The sequence below is a fragment of the Salminus brasiliensis genome, chromosome 13, assembly GCF_030463535.1.
Source record: "Salminus brasiliensis chromosome 13, fSalBra1.hap2, whole genome shotgun sequence".
Lineage (NCBI taxonomy): Eukaryota > Metazoa > Chordata > Actinopteri > Characiformes > Bryconidae > Salminus > Salminus brasiliensis.
The window spans coordinates 30,354,382-30,374,166 of NC_132890.1; the positions used below are offsets into that span (position 1 = coordinate 30,354,382).

The window sequence follows — 19,785 nt, forward strand, 5'->3', positions numbered from 1 at the left end:
ATGATCTGGATAAGAGAACAAGCTAAGTTAAACCAAACAGTGGTTCACAGTTAGTTCCCATCAGAACCGTCTTTATTGTGCTTTCTCTTTTATATTTCATGGGCTGTTTGAGGAGCAGTTGACACTGTGCACCGTTTAAACACTCGGCTCTGCTGTGTGTGAAGTTCCAGTTATAATTCAGTGTAAAAATACTCTCAGTGCTGCTGTGTTTATTTCCCCTGACTCACGGCTTAATTTGTGTGCATCCTTATTTTCCTGCGCCTTTCCGTATTTGATTGTCATCTTCATAAATCCTTCTGTTCTTTTGTGATGGGCTATGATAAGTGCGGCTTGTTTGGGTAATTACAGAGCGGGCAGAATATAAACAAGCCTGCTGTCCCGGCAGAGAGCAGGGTACATTAATATATGCCATCTTCATATGTGTGTGTGTGTTCTTGTTCTTCTCCACTCAAGCAGGAAGTTTATATATTTGCACTCACTGAGGCACCTGATGGTACATTGTGGTGAACAGGCACTGGAGGATTGTTGGGAATATAAAGCATGCTCGCTTTTCTTACCTAATTTTATAGCTTGTCGCATGTTCACGAATCCCCCCAAAGATCAAATCTGCAGGCATATGGCTGCAAGAAAAATAGGTCTCTAGGTCCTCATAATTGTGCTACTTAGAGGGACTGTTTCATTGACTAATCGCTGGTAAGAATGCATCAATATACATGGTTGGATTGTTTTTGCACCATCAACCTACAATATGAACACCAGCCTTATAAACAAAGCAAAATTTCAACAATGTGAGGCTGGAGCCTTTCCATGTTTGCGTGTCCATACATAGTCACAGAAGATCTAGCTAAATATAATTAAATAAAAGTCTTAAAAGTTTAACTAAAGCAGGTTCTTGGGAGGGCATCAAGTGGTCCAGTGGACTAAGGCACTATCACTAGGGTCATGCTGCCTGCCATCAGCAGCTGGAGCCTGAGAGAGCACAATCGGCTCTCTGGGTGGGTAGATGGCACTCTATCCCCAACAGTATATATATAGGCACTATATATATATATATATATATATATATATATATATATATATATATATATATTAAAACAGGTCTTATCAATGTTATATATGTATATCAGGTACATTATTCTCAATGCTTCAGAACCAAATATGTTCTGGATATGTTCTTGATTTCTTTTGGGATAAAGGGGGGGGGGGGGGGGGGGGGCAGAGTAGCTTTATCTATTGTAAAAAAATACTGCTTTAATTTCTGCTATATTTGAAAGAAAGCCCGAGGCATCTCCAGCAGTGACGTCCTTTAGGCCATACTTGTTGTGTTTAGGCTGTTATGTTGTTTTCTCCGCCACTCACTGTGTCCAGCCTATACCATTAAAGCCTTCAGCCCATGTAGTTATTTGAATGGAATGGCACTATTACATAATTACATTTTTAACATTAGAATAAAATTCAGTCTGTATTCCCATTATACAACTCAATAAAAACTCTTATAGACTAGAAGTATAAGGTATTACCCAATAATTAACACAGTAAGCACTTCAACACACTATAATAAAAGGTATTACACAAGGAATAACCTCAGTAAACAATCTTATGAAGGGTAATATATTATTAATAAATAAATAAAACCATTAATAAATGCATTAAAGACCCTAAAAGGCAGCATTTTGTAGGGTCTTGTCACAGTTTTTGTGTTTTTTCATAACTGAGGATTTGGTTTTCAAAAAAGTTGGTTACATCTACATTTACATTTAAGGCATTTAGCAGATGCTCTTATCCAGAGCGACTTACAAAAGTGCTTCACTGTTTACTCAAGAATAACCTCAGCTAGTTTGAATAGAATAAAAATTCAAAGATACCTCTAAGTTTAGACACGACTAAACACAAGATAATATGGAGACCATAATACTCTTGTTAATTCTTTCAAATAAACATGTTGTCAATAAGCAGCTATTTTGACTAAGAACGAATTAAATTAATGATTTAAACATTATTTTTATTTATTTTGATGACTTTATTCAGTGCTTTATTCTGTATTAAGTTAGGCATATACTTTGCAGTTTCAGCCCGTTTCTAAACCCAACCTGTTCGTAGCCGACAGAATTTTCGGCTCGACCAGCTAACGTTTGACATGCTCGACAATTTTAGCTCGACCAGCTGACGTTTGACATGCAGTGTGAAAGGGGAAGCCATGACCAATGAACTGCCCAAACAAGCAGAGTAGCACATTAGAGTGAGCAGTCATACAATCGAGTGGATTTTTGACATCGTTCGTTCGCTTGTCTCACAGTCTGAGCAGTCTCACGAGCCAATTTCTGAGCTGCACGTTATACATTGTACTGGTTACACACATATATATTATATATATACCCACACACACACACACAGTCAAGTTAAAACCTACCTCCAGTTCTCTCTGCAAGATGAACAAAATTGTCCACGTCTTCCCAACCACTTATAGGTCCATGTACTCTTCCTTTTTTCATGGAATTTCAAAGCACAGCAGGCCCAAGTTAGCCCAGGTATGCTCATTTCTGATATACAGGGTGCCAGATCCTGTTGAATTGAATGCTGGTATGTAGACAGAACTCCTGCCTATGGGCTGCATTTCACATTGCAGCATGACCATCAGTCGGACTGACAACTTTCGTACAGTGTCGTAAGCAGATAAATCACAGACTTTGTCTGTACATGGCAAATGACTCAGATGTGCAGTGTGAGTTATCACCAAAGAACAAGATTTCCAGAATTGCACAGTGTTTGTCTGGCTGTAGAATGGGTAAATGGAGCTTGCTGTTGAGTTGGGTGGCTTTCAGGTCAATAGTCGACATGTTGTTAGGTTTGATATATTGAGGGGACATTTTTTTTCCTTTTATATCTCAGTCCAGGTCAGTCCTTAGGGTGTGCTTGATTTGATAAATAAAGGTTGTGCTGTTTGGATCTATATCCAGGTCAGTCCTGTATGTCATCTGTAACAAGGTCATACAGTTCAGATCTTAATTTAAGTCCTCTGAGTTTGTTGTTTATATGAAAGTATAATTCCCAGAGGGTACTATTTCAAAACTACCATGAAATCTTGTTCTTTTTTAGTTAAGCTCTAGGATGGTGTGTGTAGTGAGAGATTGGGGGGGGTTGTGTGATCCTTGTGTGATTGTAAGTCATTCTGGGGAATTTTTGTTTGAATAATTTCAGATTTTTGGATCTCTTGTCATGGCAGGGTGGTTTATGTGTGTGTGTGATTAATCAGGGTTTGCATTGTGTGTGTGTGTGTGTGTGTGTGATCGCAGGTCAGTCGACGGCCAGCCCAGTGGGGGAGGTGCTGTTGCAGGTGGATCTCATCTCTCACCCAGGCACAGGGGAACACAAAGTCAGCGTGAAGGGTAAGCCCAAATATCACCAAACACACAGATAAAACACTTACGTCATGTGAAAAACCTCATAGAGTGTCATCTGTCCTTTAGATTGTTTCAAAGAGTTGTGCTGAATTGACCAATAGGAATGGTCTAAAATTATATTAAATTGAAGAGAAGTTAATGTTGATCCATTAACTAATTGTTAATCCTTCAAAGTACTGTAGCCAGTAGCCTCCTTCCACAGGCCCTCTAGTGGCCAATCCACTAACAGAATGAGAATGTACTCATTGGACATTATTTTACTGATGTAAATCTGCCTCTAGAGGAGTCACTTAGTGAGTCACATAGTGAATTAGATCAGTGTGTAGAATCAGCACTTTCTGCGAGCTGCCATGTTTTCTGTGCTGCGTAAATGCCAAGTAAACTACAGGGCAACAATGTAGGACTTTCTGCTTTGGTCCAGACAAAGGGGTCTGAAGAGGTAAGGTGTGCTCAGTAGATAGTAAAGGATAAAGTCTATCCATTCACTCACAACATCAATGAATAGCAGAGTAAACCCCCTTGAGTCTAAAGGCATTTTCTTGATTTTTGCAGTTCTTTTGCAGGCACTTGCATATAAGAGAATAACCACATTTGCTGTATATCAAAATGTTTAGAGCAGTCTAAGCTCTCACTCTAATGAGACCCCATATGATCTAGAACACTGTGTGAAGAGATACTCTGACCCTAACCCTGAAAAATGGAAGTCTGATTTTAGAAATCCTTCATGTTTTAGTGAAAACATCCACCACATGTGTATGAATTGTTCTGGAGCTTGAAATGGGTTTACCAGAGTCTTAGTATATAACCAGTGAGTAGCAGAAGACGAGTTTCTGAGTGTCCATTGGTCAGTTTCACACAAAACACAGATGGTTGCAGAAATTCACCAGTTTAAAAGGGCGAGAGGAAGAGAAGAGGATCTCAACACATATTCACAGCCTCATTACTCTAGATGTGAGTTCTGATGATCTGAAGGGCGGCCTCTACAGATTCAAAAAAAATTTGAACCGTATTTCAGTGCTGTATTATCACATTGTATATTAAGACATTAATAGAAACATAGAGGAACAACGAATTGGACTCCAGAGAGTTAACAGGTGTTAACCAATATACATAGATCAGGAAATAAGAACACACAGATGCAAATAGATGGAGGTAATGAGTTTTACACACCAAGGTTGCTTTAATCAAAAAAACGTGGATCAACTATACCAGACAACACACTGTTGTATTGTAAGTCACGTCTCCCACTGAAATGTACACAACCATTTAATACACAACAGTAAAATGTACTAAATGTGCTTCACTATTCACCTCTATTACACAAAGAAGCAGAGCAGAGTTCCTTTAAGCTGAAACACACTGCATCCTTATTAGACTCCCTGACTCACATCATTTGCCTGATAATGTTTTATGATTAAGAAGTGGTCGTTAGTGCCCTTGTTATTTTATTACGGAGATAATGATACGGCCGCTCTTTAACTTCTTTTACGCTGTGTCGTTACGCTAACTCCTCTATTAAGCAGCACCGCCTCCAGATGAGCTTCAAAAAAACACATCACTTCAAAACCCCAGGCAGGAAAGTGAATGGGTTGGGTTTCAGCTCCAGAAAGCAGCTTAATGCTTAAAGTTTATTTATTACACACAGACCGAGGAGGACATTACACTGGTACCACCTGCTGTTCTAGAAGATTTAGGCCCATTAAGCACAAAGAGCACAGAGTTAAAGTGGACACTGCTTTGATTTCAGTGATGTTGTATCTCAGTTATAACACAGCATATACAGTACAGAAGAAACTTCTGCAAACCATTCAGTGAAGGAAACGTAACAATAGTTAATCATATTTAAAAAGATGGGCTGCTTATTTTAATAAATTGAAGTGAGATTAATCTGCCTTTCTTCATCCACTAACTGAGGCTTTGTGGTGTTTTAGGAGTTGCACAGTGTGTGTAAAATGATCCACTGAATCAAATCACTGTAAAATAAAAAAAAAATAGTATCTACTGAATAATTGAGATACTATGAAATATTATTCTATTGAGTATAATAATGTATATACTCAATAATTCATAGGAATTACTGACTATTTCATAGTAGATACTGTATAATTCAGAGTATATACTCAATAAATCATTGCGATTTCAGAATGCTTTATAGTAGCTACTGAATCATTGAGTGTATATAGTACATGATTTACAGTGAATACTGGATACCTCATAGCAGATACTGAGTATTTCAGTATATATACTCAATAATTCATAGCGATAACTGAATACTTTACAGTAGATACTGAATGCTTCATAACAAACACTGAATAATACTCAATATATACTCAATAATTCATAGTTATTACTGAATATTTTATAGCAGATACTGAATATAGTATATATCCAATAAGTTATAGTGGTTACTGAATACTTTACATGTATAGTATATATTGAGAAAATAATTCATATAGTCAATAAACCATAGTGATTTCAGAATGCTTTATAGTAGCTACTGAATAATTTAGTGTATATAATTATAATTATATAATAGTGTAATTCACGGTAAATACTGGATACCTCATAGCAGATACTGATTAAATTAGAGTATATATCCAATAAGTGATTACTGAATACTTTACAGTAGATGCTAAATTATTCTGAGTATATGTTGAGTATATCATTCATAATCATTACTGAATATGTCATAGTAGTACTGACAAATTTATAGTATTGGATTATAACTCTCAGACATGCAGCTAAAACAGTGTCTTTCAGCTTCAGGCTTCAACTTCATTTCCTGTCTCCACCCCCTCTGTTTGCAGTGGTGGGCGTAAACAACATCAACTGGCAGACAAACGCCATGTTCCGGCCTTTCGTGGAGGTTAACGCCATCGGACCACATCTCACCGACAAGAAACGCAAATTCAGCACCAAAACCAAGAACAACAACTGGTCTCCCAAATACAATGAAACATTCCAGTAGTAAGTAGCTCATTTGTTCTTATATTAACATGTTATTACACATGAACAACACTACCATATAATACTAGCAGTAATGCCTTTATTGTCCCCATTGGATAATTAATTGCTCAGTCACTCAGACTGCTGTGATGTTAAACAGGGAGAAAAAACATACAATCACATAAAACATGAGCCCTGTCCTGACATGCACTATTAAAACAAAAGTATTGGGACACCGGCTCATTTACTGTTTGTTCCGATCAATCAAGGGAGCTAAAAAAAAGGGTCTATTCTGCTTTTGTTAGAGTACCTGTCTTTACTGTCCAGGGAAGGCTTTTCTAATCATTTTGGAGCATTGCAGTGAGGATTTAATTGCATTCAGCGACAAGAGAGTTGGATGACCACCACCCCACCTCATCCCCAACTTCTTGACTCGTCCCAAAAGTATTGGCTGGAGCACCAACCGTCATTTCAGAGAACTCAGCTCCACTGCTCCACAGCTCAATGCTGGGGGTTTTATACCCCTCTATTCCACACCTAGCATTAGACATGCTGCCAATGGGTTCATGTTTACCTGTTCCATCACAGAATCCAACTGGCAATTGGCAAGTACTTCTTCAAGTACAGTACTTCTCTACAGGTACTAGACAGGCTGTGTGTGCATTAGCTACGTCAGCAATGGGTAGCTGAATGCATTCATTAGAAGGGGTGTCCACAAACATTTGGACATACAGAGTAAGTATGCAAGAGATACTGAATAATTCATAATGTTTATGGAATCTAGAGGTGTGGACATGAGTCATGACTTGGACTTGAATCAGACACAACTTTGACTTATGCACCAGTGACATACAGCATGATTTAGGCTAAACATGGCAGACTGGGGTTCAACTCCCAGTTCAGGCAAGCACACCAGACTATACTAGCTGAGTAAGACTGGTAACACTCCCATAACCTACTTCTGATTAGCTGAACATGATTAGCATTGTAAAACACTCTGTATTAGACTGTTTGCCTGATGGATGTAAATGTAAAGAAGAAGCTTTAGATCTTGGTAAGAGGCCGGCGGCTTTTTGTTCTTCTTTAAAGCAACTGAGATTGTTTTTCTGTTTTTCTGAGATTGAGTTAAGCACCCACAGACACTCCACCCCTTTGAGGCCTCAACTTGAAGAGCTTAAAAGAGTCCAAGATTTGTTATTCAAGATGTGTATAAAACCGTTTTCATACAGTTGCCCACTTGCTGCTGTGTGACTGTCGTATTTAACTTTAAAGCTATAAAGCTGCCGCTCTGTCCCCCGTTACTGCCCCTCATCCCTGCCGTTTGCTTTCCTCACTACACTAAAGTTTATGAGTGAACTCCAAATTAATTAAGCTGGTGGATGTCTGTGGAGAAATAGTCAGCACTATGCATTTGGCAGGCACAGTAAGTGCTGTAGCAGAATGTGCTATTAAAGCAGAGGAACACAGCGTCTGATTAACCCTTACAAATGAGCAATAACACAAGCATGCTGTCATTTTAACTGAATTATTTACGACTCATTATTCATTGAAACCAGCAGAGAAATTGTGTGGAAAGTGCAGCCTTTAAACTTCACTACATTACCCTAAATTAGTGTATGTAAGCAGTAGATGAAATATTTCATTAGGATGGATTTTGATGATAAATTACTGTTGTGTGTACAGTCTTGTATTGCTGTACGGGAACTACCCCTGTTTGCCAAGCTTTTGACATTTTTAGCACTGACACAAGGTCGACCAGCATTACAGGCAGACATTGATTTCATTTCATTACAATTCTTTACTTAATGATTCATGAATTATTGTGAAATATCAAATATGTATCATATTTTGATCAAAATACATAGAAAACTATTTATTAACTGTTTATTAATACTGACAATAAAAGCATATTAAGAGAAATTTATTTTGGCAAAGAAACCCTAACCACACTTGTTGAATATCTACTGTAATTAGTGCTGGGGTACATATAGCATTTAAAATTCTTCCTTTGGTCTGTTTACATACCATAATACCGTCGTGCAACATAAAAAAGTGCAGAACGTCATTTAGCACAGTTTGATTCAGACGCATCCTAAAACAGCACAAACGCTCAGCACTGATGTCTTTCCAGCAACAGTAGCACTCACTCCCACGGCTATTTTCATGTGCGCCTGCTATAAAATAAACCTGCTTATGAGGCTCAGAGTGGTCCAGCTTATTAAGCCACTGGCACTGTGACCTGAGCATGGCTGGCCAAATTCTGGGTCAATTCTGGCCTGCCATCAGCAGCCGGAGCCAGAGAGAGCACAATTGGCCTTGCTTTTCTATGAGAGAACAGTGGGGACACACAAATACCTACCATAGTTAGGATGTGGTGACTGATGGGTTTCAAATAGGCCAAAGTTGTAGGACAGTGGTTGTGTGTATATGGAAATACCTCTCAAATCACGCTACCATATGTTAATGTGATGGTTGGTAATACATAATTGTATACTCATTTACCAAGACGAATAAACTCATTTACCAAGACGAATAAACAGCCTTAAAGGCCTATATGACCTGAACATCTCCTTTCAGTTTAACATACAACTTAGGCCTACTTGAACCCACCCCTCCAAGGTATGTCCAAACTTTTGACAGATACTTTATGTCTACAAAAAGGTTCTTATGAAGTCTTATCCAACTTAACCCCCAGACCTTCCTGATACCTTGTGTCAGAAACACAGTACAGAAGGAAAATGCATCATCATTAAAACAGGACAGCAGAGCTACAGTAATAATTGCATGACTAAGTTCTAGACTTGCAAGGGTTGTAAAGATCCTCCTTCGATCCTTAGATTGTCTGTAGTGGACAGGCAGCTTAAACACACTGAGAGTGCACTTGGGGAAGATTGGGGAAGCGCAATCAATGGCTTCGGCGTCTGCCTGCAGTGTCGCTCATGATGGTTTTGTTTTAGTCTGAAGAAGCAATTAAAGAGCACAAGCTTAATTAAGAAAAACCTGCACTGAGTCGCCACCTCTGCAGAAAGCCTCCGCACCCGACATTTCAATAGAGCCCTTCGAGCCAAAGCACAAAGGCCGATTGAGTTATTTCACTGAATCACAGCCTGCCACAATAAAGAACTCAGTGACAGGAACGCCAGCCACTGACACTCTTGCTAAGAAAATGGCACGGTATCAAGAACTGAAAGCCATTTGAAATAAAGGGCGGTTTAGCTTAATAAGAATTGCGTTGTAACGTGTCATATAAAGCCCCCTTCGGCTGTATTATTGAGTCTCTGAGTGCCCCGTCTGCGTGCGGTAATGTTAACTCTCATGCAGCAAAGATTTTTACTCAAGAGTGCAATAAAAACGATAACCAGTCTAACAGATGAAGCTCTGAGCAAAGCCAGCTTTAGTCATGAGGGCCAACGTTTACCTTCTACACAGACCACCTTTCATTGATTTTAAATGGGATATTTTAACATATTGAAATACTTTCTTGATGATTCTAGTCATGAGGAAACACAATGATCTAGATACACTGGGAAATAAGGGCTCAAGCAGAAGTGGCCTAAAAGTAGTCTAGCAAAAGTCCAGAAGCACTCCAGAGTTCCTTATAGCAGGAGTTCCTGAACTCCATCATACCACTGCTTATGTCTTTAAGGTTTCAGTGCTTTGAACTCAGTATAGTGTTCATTCAGTCCACAAACACAACCATCACAGCACCCAGTACAACCACAGAGCATAAGGGGTTAAAGGTTCTTTAAGTCGGGTTCAAGTAACTAGCAGCAGTCTTCTTAAAGTCGGCAGTGAGCCGGCGCTAACGCAAAGTTCACGTTTGGCGGCCCCTAACACGCTCTCTCTTTTCCCCCTCAGCATTCTGAGTAACGAGCACGGGCCGGAGGCCTACGAGCTGCACGTGTCGGTGAAGGACTACTGCTTCGCCCGCGAGGACCGAATCATCGGTATGACCGTGCTCCAGCTCCGAGAACTGACCGACAAGGTCAGCCTGAACGCCGCGTACCCGCTCGTCCGCAGCGTCACCATGGACGAAACGGGGCTGACCATCATTAGAATACTTTCGCAAAGGACCAATGACGAGGTGGCCAAGGAGTTCGTACGGCTCAAATCGGACACGCGGTCGGCCGAAGAAGTGTCGTAAGCGGCGCAGTGGAGGGGTGGGGGAGGGGATCAAATCAGCGAAGAGCAAAAAAGAAATAAATAAATGAAACGAGAGAGAGTGAGAAGGGAAGGAGGGAACCCAATCGGAGAGGAAAAACCGCGCTAAAGAGCGTCGTGTCGTTTGTTTCTGTGCATGTGCGTAAAAACATCTGTTGGAATGTTCATTTTAAAGCTAAAAAAAGTACGTACTCAAAGTGTTTACCTACTGTATGCTCACTATTAAGTAATATATTCTACGGTTACGTTAATGAGACATTGAATACTTTTTTGTATGACGATTAGTCTTTTTTGAACAGGTCTTTGTTCAGATAAAGTGCCAAACCCAATGCGAAAAAAGAACTATTAAAATGAGAATCATAAGGATTATTGGTGAACTTGGTGATCTTTTAAATTTGCTCGAATCTTTTGTCCGTATGTGTGTATGTGTGTACGTGTGTGTGTGTGTGTGTGTGTGTGTATGTGTGCGTCATTCTCTCTCTAAGTGTGTAGCATTTGTTTCTTCTTTTTTTCTTCGTTGTTTCATTTGCAGACTTGTTCTTTTTCTGTTGTTTGTTTTTTTTTGTTTGTTTGTTTATCATCTCTCTCTCTCTCTATGTCTCTAGCTCTCTCGGTCTCCGACAGCGCCGCTGGTTGTGCATGTTGCTTTTCTTTTCTTTTCCTTCACGATCATGTCTCTCTCTCTCTCTTTCTCCCATGTATTCTCACCAAAAGTGGTCCTGGAGCCTCGGGCCCCTCGACCTCTCTCAGACTCTTTGTATTTCGTGCCGACTTTCAAACGAGAACCATGTTTTTTTAAACGGCGATGACTGCTACGTAACTCTTCATAGGTGTTTGTAATTTTATAGCCATTGACGACGACAACAAGGAACCGCCTTCAGTGCTAACCAGAACAGGCAGGACGGGGTGGAGCGTACCTTTTTTTCCCAGCTTGTTTGTTTTAGTTTGTTTGTTTGTTTGTTTGTTTTCAAACAAATCCGTTTCCTTCATTTCACTCAGCTGTCCCGTTTCATTTCGGGCTGCAGGCTTCCAGCCTTTCAGAATTATCACTGTGAACATGCTCCGAAAGGCAATCTCACACACAACATTGCTGTGGGTCTGATGTTGTCGTTTCATTTGCTGGAACTACTTTGTTTTTCTGACAAACTGCCAAAGTTCTATTAAAAGAGAAACATTTTAAAAAGAAATAAATAAATAAAAAACTAATGTTTGTACAAAAGCAATCCATTATCTGTATAAAAAAAGATATAAAGGTATATGCTGTGTACATGTGCTATATAGATTTGTTTTTTATTTGAGCAATGCTATGTCTGACTGTGACTCTGACGGGGTGATTCTGAAATGTTTCTTTCTGTGGAGATGTTTAATCGGACGTGAAAGTTGTAAATGTTGGTTTTTGCGTTTGCATTCTTTCAGCCTCCATCAGTTTGCTTTACTGCTTTTTTTTCTTTACGAAGGAAAGAGTTTAACATTTGGTAATTATGCAACATTCCTATGTATTGCACTGATGGCGAACTGTATGTCATGTAAATATATTTAGTGAGAAATTGTAAACTCCCTGTCTCGTTCATTAGTCCTTTCTCAATGGGCAAAACGTCCATATCTCAATTCAGCAATCATTCATTGCCATCAGCACCCGGAGACTGAGAGAGCACAACTGGCCATGCACTCTCCAGGTGGGTAGATGGCGCTTCCTCTTCTCATCACTCTTTAACTGATGTTGGCCGACACGTGTCTGTTGGCGCTGGTGTGGTGAAGCCGGGGACCTTGTGCATCAGCGGCAGTTTGAAAAGAAGTGGTGGCTTGCTTTGCATGTATTGGAAGAGAAGTGTTAAACCCGACAGTGTTGTGCTTTGGTAACACTTCACATCATTCACACAGATATTGAGCTTTTAATGACAACTGACATAAACCTACATGAACATTTATGAAGCTTATTCTGACAAGTTTCGGATGTCATTACACAGCAAATTCCTGCAGCCTTTCTGTGAGCATACATAGGTATGAATGTGCCTTAATTGTTTTTAATTGTTTATGTAGGTTTGAGTTTATGTTTGGCTTAAATTAGCTGGTGTTTACAAACTCAGATTAAAGCTCTGATGATGGATCGGGTGACCTTGGATGTGCTCAGTTACTCGTTTCGATCTTTTTGATATTCAGCAACAGCGGGTACATGTCCAATGCATCCAATTCATCAAATTTAATAGCACACAACCCCGTCACATCAATACTGACCCCATCAGTTTAACAACATGGCCAAATGAAAGTGAAGAAAAAATGAAGAGCTTCTATTTTTTCACACTGAACACAATAAATATCACCGTCTCAAAAGGTGTTCATGAGGTGAGACTCTCTGTCAAAACTGCAGGCTCTGTGAGAGCACCTGGAGAATCAGGCCTGCTATTTACAAGGCAGGAACAAGTGTGGAGTGAACAGATCAATATGAAAATCTGCACGAGCAAAGAGATGATGTTACGGCTGAGCCTTTGTGGGCGGTGGAGTCTATCACTCTCCCTCTGGCATTAACCGCTATGATGGTCCGATGAGTGATGCCACAGCTTCAGGGCACCTCAACTAACAGGATTGATTCTTACAGTGTTGCAAAGCAATCCCTAGTTACAAAGGTGTGTTACTGTGATTCTGTCAGTTTATTTGCGTAGGTAAAAAGGTTCCAGGGGTGGTACTTGTTCCTTTTTGTTCCAGCTGCACCCTGTAGGCACAAATAGCTATCGAAAATAGAAATCTCAGGGACCTGGCAGATATAATATTCCAGGCTCAAAGCTGCCGAGCACAATAAGCGTTCCCAGTGTACATAATGTAAAGGTTCCCTTAAGTTACAGTAGAACTTTTACATTTTGTGACAAATTCTTGGTTCTAAACATAGCTTGTTAAGGAATCTTCTATGGCAGTCTGACAAAATCTTTAGAAGCAGCTCCAGTAAGTCATTCAGGATAATAACCAAGAAGAACATCCTAACTATCTATCAAACAGATATACATGGGGCTCAAAACCTTTCTCCAAGACATCGGTTCAACATACTCACCTTCTAAAACGTCTGAAATTGCTGGTTTGTTCTTTTCACCAGGCTGCCTGGTTAAGCCTGTTGGGTCATTTTGCTGGGTTACATCCTATATATTGAAGTACTGGGTAGCTTTTGGGAGGTTCCTGTGTAGCCTAGCCACTGGGTTCTGTGGCTGATGCTGGAGATAGAAGGGTGGATCAGCTTTGTATCGGTATCAGCTGATCAGCCCAAATATGCAATTGATGATCTGCCAATATTTGCGCATGAATTGTGGAGGAAACAGAGTAAAGACATTAGTAAAGGCCGGATACTCCTCTCATGACTCAGCCCAGTGCAGTGAGTATCAGAACATGGCAGAGCTAGCAAACACTGCTAACAACAGTCTGAGCTATACAGTGCAGTTCTGTACGGGAGTCCACAGACTCTCTCAGCTGTATGGCTGCTGTTGCTTGCCAAAGTTGGACTGAAGAACAGTAGAGGATGACTGCTAATAGAGCTACAACGAACAGGATTCACCTGTGGTATAGTCTCGGGTGGTTCCAGTGTGCTCTCCTAATAAGGGGAATCTATTCTGACTCTATATAACTGAGAGATAGGTGATGACCAAGTAGCTGCTGCACATTCATTCCTCAGTGAACCTTTCATCACAGATCACCACAAGTGACATGCCACCAACCTCCATTTTGCAATGGCAGCCACTGGACGAACATGAATGCCCTTGCAATTACCACAGCCACCCAGTGTGAATGCCTGTTGTAACAGTGTTCCTGTCATTGAAGCAAACAAATAATTGGTCTGTCTGACAGATGTCAGCAGACAGATCTACGGAATGCCTCAAAGCTTGGTCGCGGCATCACCAGTACCCTCACTGCCATGCTAGGCTGCTTAAAAACATGGTTCCACATGCATTAGTCAGTTCCATCACATAGTTCCCTCAGGCAGGAATAGCAAAGTGAACGCTCTCAGAGGTCTAACAGAAGAACATGCTAGGCTCAGAGGCTGGAGAGAGGGAAAGAGAGGGGTATTCAGGTCTCAACAAGCTAAAGTCAGTTTAATTGGGTTCAGCACACAAACTGCTGAACCAGCAGCAGCAGCAGCAGCAGCCCAGGAAAGTAGCCAGTCCATGAGAAAGCACACTAGTCTAATAAAATCAATGCTAGCAGCTCAAGTAAGTCAATCACGATCATGACCAACAATAACTTGTCATTTCAGCTGTCGGACATACAGATATACAGTGGGTCAAAACAAGCTTTCCTCAGGACCTCTGTGCAACATACCCTACGCTCTAAGGCCACATCCACACCTATATTTGTCTGCGTTTCGGCTTCCCATCTGCACGAAAACATCATTTTTGGCTTTTTGAAAACGCTCTATAAGGTGAAGATTTTTAAAAACTCAGTTTTCAGTGTTGTCGTGTGGGCGGGGAAAACAGCCTTGTGTAAATGCTCTATTTATATTTAGACTCAGTAATTTCTTACATTTTGCATAGTACACTACATAGGGCGTAGTGTGTAATTTGGGATTAAACCTCTGTGTATTCTTCCTTTTTCATGGTGTTTTGGTGTTTCTCTTTATCAGCATTAGTTAAGCTTTTCTTCAGGCACAACTGACAGGAATCAGTAAGTAAATAACTGCTTACTATTAAGTTAAACTGATCAATATTTTTTAAGTTTTATTTCAAATAAATAAAAAATTTTTAGCATTTATTCAGAGCTAATAATGTGGAAATGGATTAGCTAGAATTAGCTTGAGACAAAGTTACGTTTGCTTCCTCTGTTTTAAGGATGAGTCGTTGGTGATTGTAAAAAAAAATGACTGTATTAGACGGTTTATTGCAGAAGAGTTAGAGCATTAATTAAAGTAGACATTAATGTTATCTGTGTGGTAATTTAATAGCGGGTGGCTAATATTAGTTCTCTTAAGTTTGGAGCATTTCTTTGGATAATGTCTTAGAGTGTAATATTTGTTTTGTCAAACTTTTCTAACTTTACTCAGCTTCTCCAGGACTGCCAACTTTTATCATTTTTTGGAGCAAGAGTCAAGTTGGTCCAGTCCCGAATGGGCAGGAGAAAGGAGTGTGTGCTAAAGGCCATCTTTTGTGTTTTAAATTATAATCTTAAGTAGTACAACTTTAAAAAAAAAAAAAAAAAAAAAAAAAAAAAAAAAAAATATATATATATATATATATATATATATATATATATATATATATATATATATTTATAAAAAAATAGATAATATAATACTTGTTCATAATAATGAATGAGATTAGGGCCAAAAGGAGTTGGCAGGCCTGCCTTTTTTATAGGTTGGAACAAACATTCCTGAATATCTGCGGCAAGCTTGTAAGAAGCATGAATATTAATAAACATTTGATCCTAACTGAACTGTTTGTTACTTATTGGGCTGTATTTCTATTAGGAATCCTGTTAGACTAATATGTAGGTTATTGAATTCAGAAAAGGTAAAAAACATCTTTTCATATGGAAAAAATAAGAACATGTTTATACATTTGAAACACACTGAAGACATTGCATTTTGTCAGGTCCGCGTCGCGGGGCTGGTTTCGGTCCGCGGTCGGCAGGTTCCTCTGGACTTTTAAGCTGATGTTTAGTTGATTTCATGGTTCACGGAATTTTAAGTTCTGTATTCACATTCACGTCACTTCACCATAGACTTTTATGTTGACATGTTTTCTGTTGTGTGTTTGATTCACGTTCATTGTATTCATTGATTTGGTTCACCTGAGGCTGGGGTATTTAGGGAGCGAACGTGAACTCCCCATTGCTAAGAATTTGCTGTTTTGAGCCAACCTGGAGCATTGGTGTCTGTTCACGGAATCAAGTGTCGAGTCATTGTTTCACGAGGACGTCTACGAGAGTCCGTCACGTTTCCAAGAGTCCTGCTGGGCTATTTCTTGTTCATGAGAGTACTACTGCTCTGGTTTGTGTCGAGGGAAAGGCGATTGATCCCTAGGCTTCGTGTTCACGTCCTGTAAGTTTGGTTGCGCCTGACGAGCACTGTTTACGTTTCTACCTAGCCCAGTGTCCTTGGTTCTTGTTTTTCTCTCCCTGTTTTGGTTTATCTGCTCACGCCTAGCTCCCTGACTATCCTGTAGCCTCAGGTGGCTTTCTTGTTTACTTTGTCACGTGTTTGTGTTCTGTTACCAGTTTTATCCTGTACTTTGCTGCCGCTTCTGGTTTATGTTTATCCCCCATTTGTTTATTAAAGATCTTGCATTGCACCATCACTGCGAGTGTTCCCCAGTTATTGTCAGACCTAGCCAGTCATGACACATTGTGCCATTTCATGCACAAATATATTTTAGAATTGTTATGTGTTCACTAAATAATATTCCAAAATACATACATTTTTAATTTATTTATTTAAAAATACATTAGGAATATATTATATATTATTACATATATAATAGTATGTTATTAAAACAGATTTGTAGCACATATTAAAGTTAAGTATTAGCAAATATACATTTTGCATGGTTCAAACAAGTGTCATAGATACAGATACACGTAGCAAATTGGCCAAAAGCAACAACAACAGCATATATTTATGAAACTTTATTTGATAATATTGATATTACTTTATTTATTTGAGTGGGTCAGGTTAACCCAGCATGCATTCGTATATAGCGTAGATGAATGCTGATATAAAGGAAACCAGATTTCCTCTAATATTTAAGATTCTGAAACGCTACAGAAATGAAGAAGTGACTTCAGTCTCTCATTTGGTTTACAAATGGATTACAGCCGTTTTTTGCTCTTTGACTTTCAGAAAGGTACACTCTAAAGTTCCTTACACTCTAGAGTACATCCTATTAAGTACATTACTCTTTTCTTCATAGCTTTTCATAAGCTAACTGTTTTATCTCTTTTTTTCTGCTTCTTTCTGGTCAGGGTTGCAGAGCCTCCCGGAATCATTGGGTGCAAGGCAAGGGCCCCCTGGGGTGTCCATTGCAGGGTACCCCACACACACTCTTTCACAACTAGGGGCGGTTCACCTACCATGTGTATTTTTCACAACCCCAGGCTCCTGAAGCTGTGCAGCACACACACACCACCGGAAATCAAATAAAGCAGGGTGTGTGGAGGCATTACCACTGTATTAGAATACGACACAACTCTGTTCCCTAACTAAAGACACTCTTGACCCCTCTTTTTTTCTGAGAGTTTAAAGGCCTTTAGCAGAAATAAGCAAGCCTTAAATGATCCCCAGACGTCTTCCTAATATGAGAACTCAGACTTTCCAAAAATCGGAAAGTTCTAAAGTTTTCCTATGAGTTAAATTTATGAGTTGAATCATATGATGACATATGCTGTAACACATTGCACTGACTGCAATACCACAGAGATATCTGGAAAGACTGCCATTCTTACACCCACTTAAACACATGTCTACACTAGCAAGTATCATAAACGTACAAGCCAGCATCACGTAGTACACCTCATAGACAAAAGTATGGGGACACCTGCTGATTCATTGCTTCTTCTGAAACCAAGGGTATTAAAAAAAAGTTTAGCTAGCTTTTGTTGGAGTTACTGTTTCTACTGTCCAGGGAAGGCTTTCTGCTAGATTGTGGAGCATTGCTGTGAGGATATAATTGCATACAGCCAGAAGAGCTTCAGTGAGGTCAGGATGTTGGATGATCAGCACCCCTCCTCTATATTCTATTGGCAATACTTATAAACAATGGGGGCAACTTAAAGTAGCTGAATGCATTCATTGGAAGGAGTGGCCACAAACATTTGGACAAAGAGTGTAGCTAGGTCTCAAACGATCAGACTCTCTGCCGTCTACACTGCACTCAAATTATGGTCAAAACACCCCTTTAAATGCGTTTAATAGTTCTGGGGTGGGAAACTATTAGCCTCGGAAAACCAGCGTGATATACACCAGACATCTCGGCCACAGTGTTTAGTGTGATATTTAACCTCTGTGTTTTATTGAGCTTGTGCTGAGAAAATGCCTTAAGGGTGCTGTCTGTCTGTCTGAGCTGTATAACTATTCGATCCAATTTTATGACGAAGCACAGAGCTATGAATTATTGACCCCTGTATTCCATATTCATTGCATTTTCTGCCCCCCAAATGAGCACATACCTAAGCAAAAAGAGATAGAGAGAGAGAGAGAGAGAGAGAGAGAGAGTGAGAAAGAGAGAGAAGGAGGGGTAGTCATTTGATTGCAGCCTCCTACAAATTAGAGGTAGTTGCTATGGAAACCACTGCCCTGCCCTGGCATTATGAAGGGGATGTTCGATACAAGATGAAAATTTTAGCATCCTGAGAACCGACTATGAGAGGAGAGACAGTTCTGTTGTCCAGTGTCAAATGCAGCACATGCATACTCTTGCTTCATGGCACTTTATTTACCTTGTTTCTACACTCATTAGCGATTTTCTCAGGTCCACCTACAATGCATGTCATTTTGTAGTTCACTTGCTAGGCCTGTTTCTCCCCGATCAACAATCAGGACTCTCACAGGACCATCGCTGCACATGATTTGAGTGGCGGAGCATACTCACCAGTGCAGTGACACTAAGACTGTAGTGAAATCAAATGTAGTGGGGTGTGTAGGGGGTGTGGATCATCCACTCAGCAGCCTTTCTGGAGGCACTGATAGGCTGGTAATAGTTTGCAAAAAAACTTACCACTGATGAAATGCTAAAGCATGACAACAAACTGTAGCAAATGATGAGTTGGTTTCTCTATATTCTTCATCTTAACATCTACAAGTTCCAAAGAGGATTAGTGACAAGACAAGACAACCATATTCACCATTTATGTTGGAATTTGGCCTCTGCCTCTGACACATGCTCAGAGCAGTGGGCAGCCATCGCTGTGGCACCCAGGGAATGAAGGAGGTTAAGGGTCTTGCTCAAAGGGCCCATCAGTGGCAACTTGTCGAGCTTACGTATTACTTGTCGCGAATGCAATCAAATCTTCAGAGCAATGCTCCTCCAAAATCTAGTCTAATCACTCTTTTTAATGCACTTTATTTCAGAAGAAATAGTGAATTGGCAGGTGTCCCAATATTTTTGTCCATATAGTGTATGTCTTACAATACGTTACTGTTGTTCACTGACATACAGCACAGAGTGGCTGACTGCTTTTATAAAACATCAAAAACTTGCAATAATAGATAATGGTATATTTGATTTATGCGGTCATGTGTGTGTGTGTGTGTGTGTGTGTGTGTGTGTGTGCATATAGTGTATTTTATTATGGCTTTGAATGGGAA

The 19,785-nt window shown here is 39.8% G+C and overlaps 1 protein-coding gene across 2 annotated transcripts in view; it reads left to right on the forward strand.

The window, feature by feature from the left end:
• Nucleotides 1-12,062, forward strand: part of LOC140575227 (protein unc-13 homolog C-like) — a 237,443-nt gene extending 225,381 nt beyond the window's left edge. For both annotated transcript variants that reach the window (XM_072695457.1, XM_072695458.1), the window contains 3 exons: nt 3,294-3,386; nt 6,209-6,368; nt 10,206-12,062. In XM_072695457.1, coding sequence (XP_072551558.1) covers nt 3,294-3,386; nt 6,209-6,368; nt 10,206-10,491 — 539 coding nt within the window. In that variant the 3' untranslated portion in view covers nt 10,492-12,062. The remainder of the gene's footprint in view (nt 1-3,293; nt 3,387-6,208; nt 6,369-10,205) is intronic.
• Nucleotides 12,063-19,785: the final 7,723 nt, after the last annotated feature.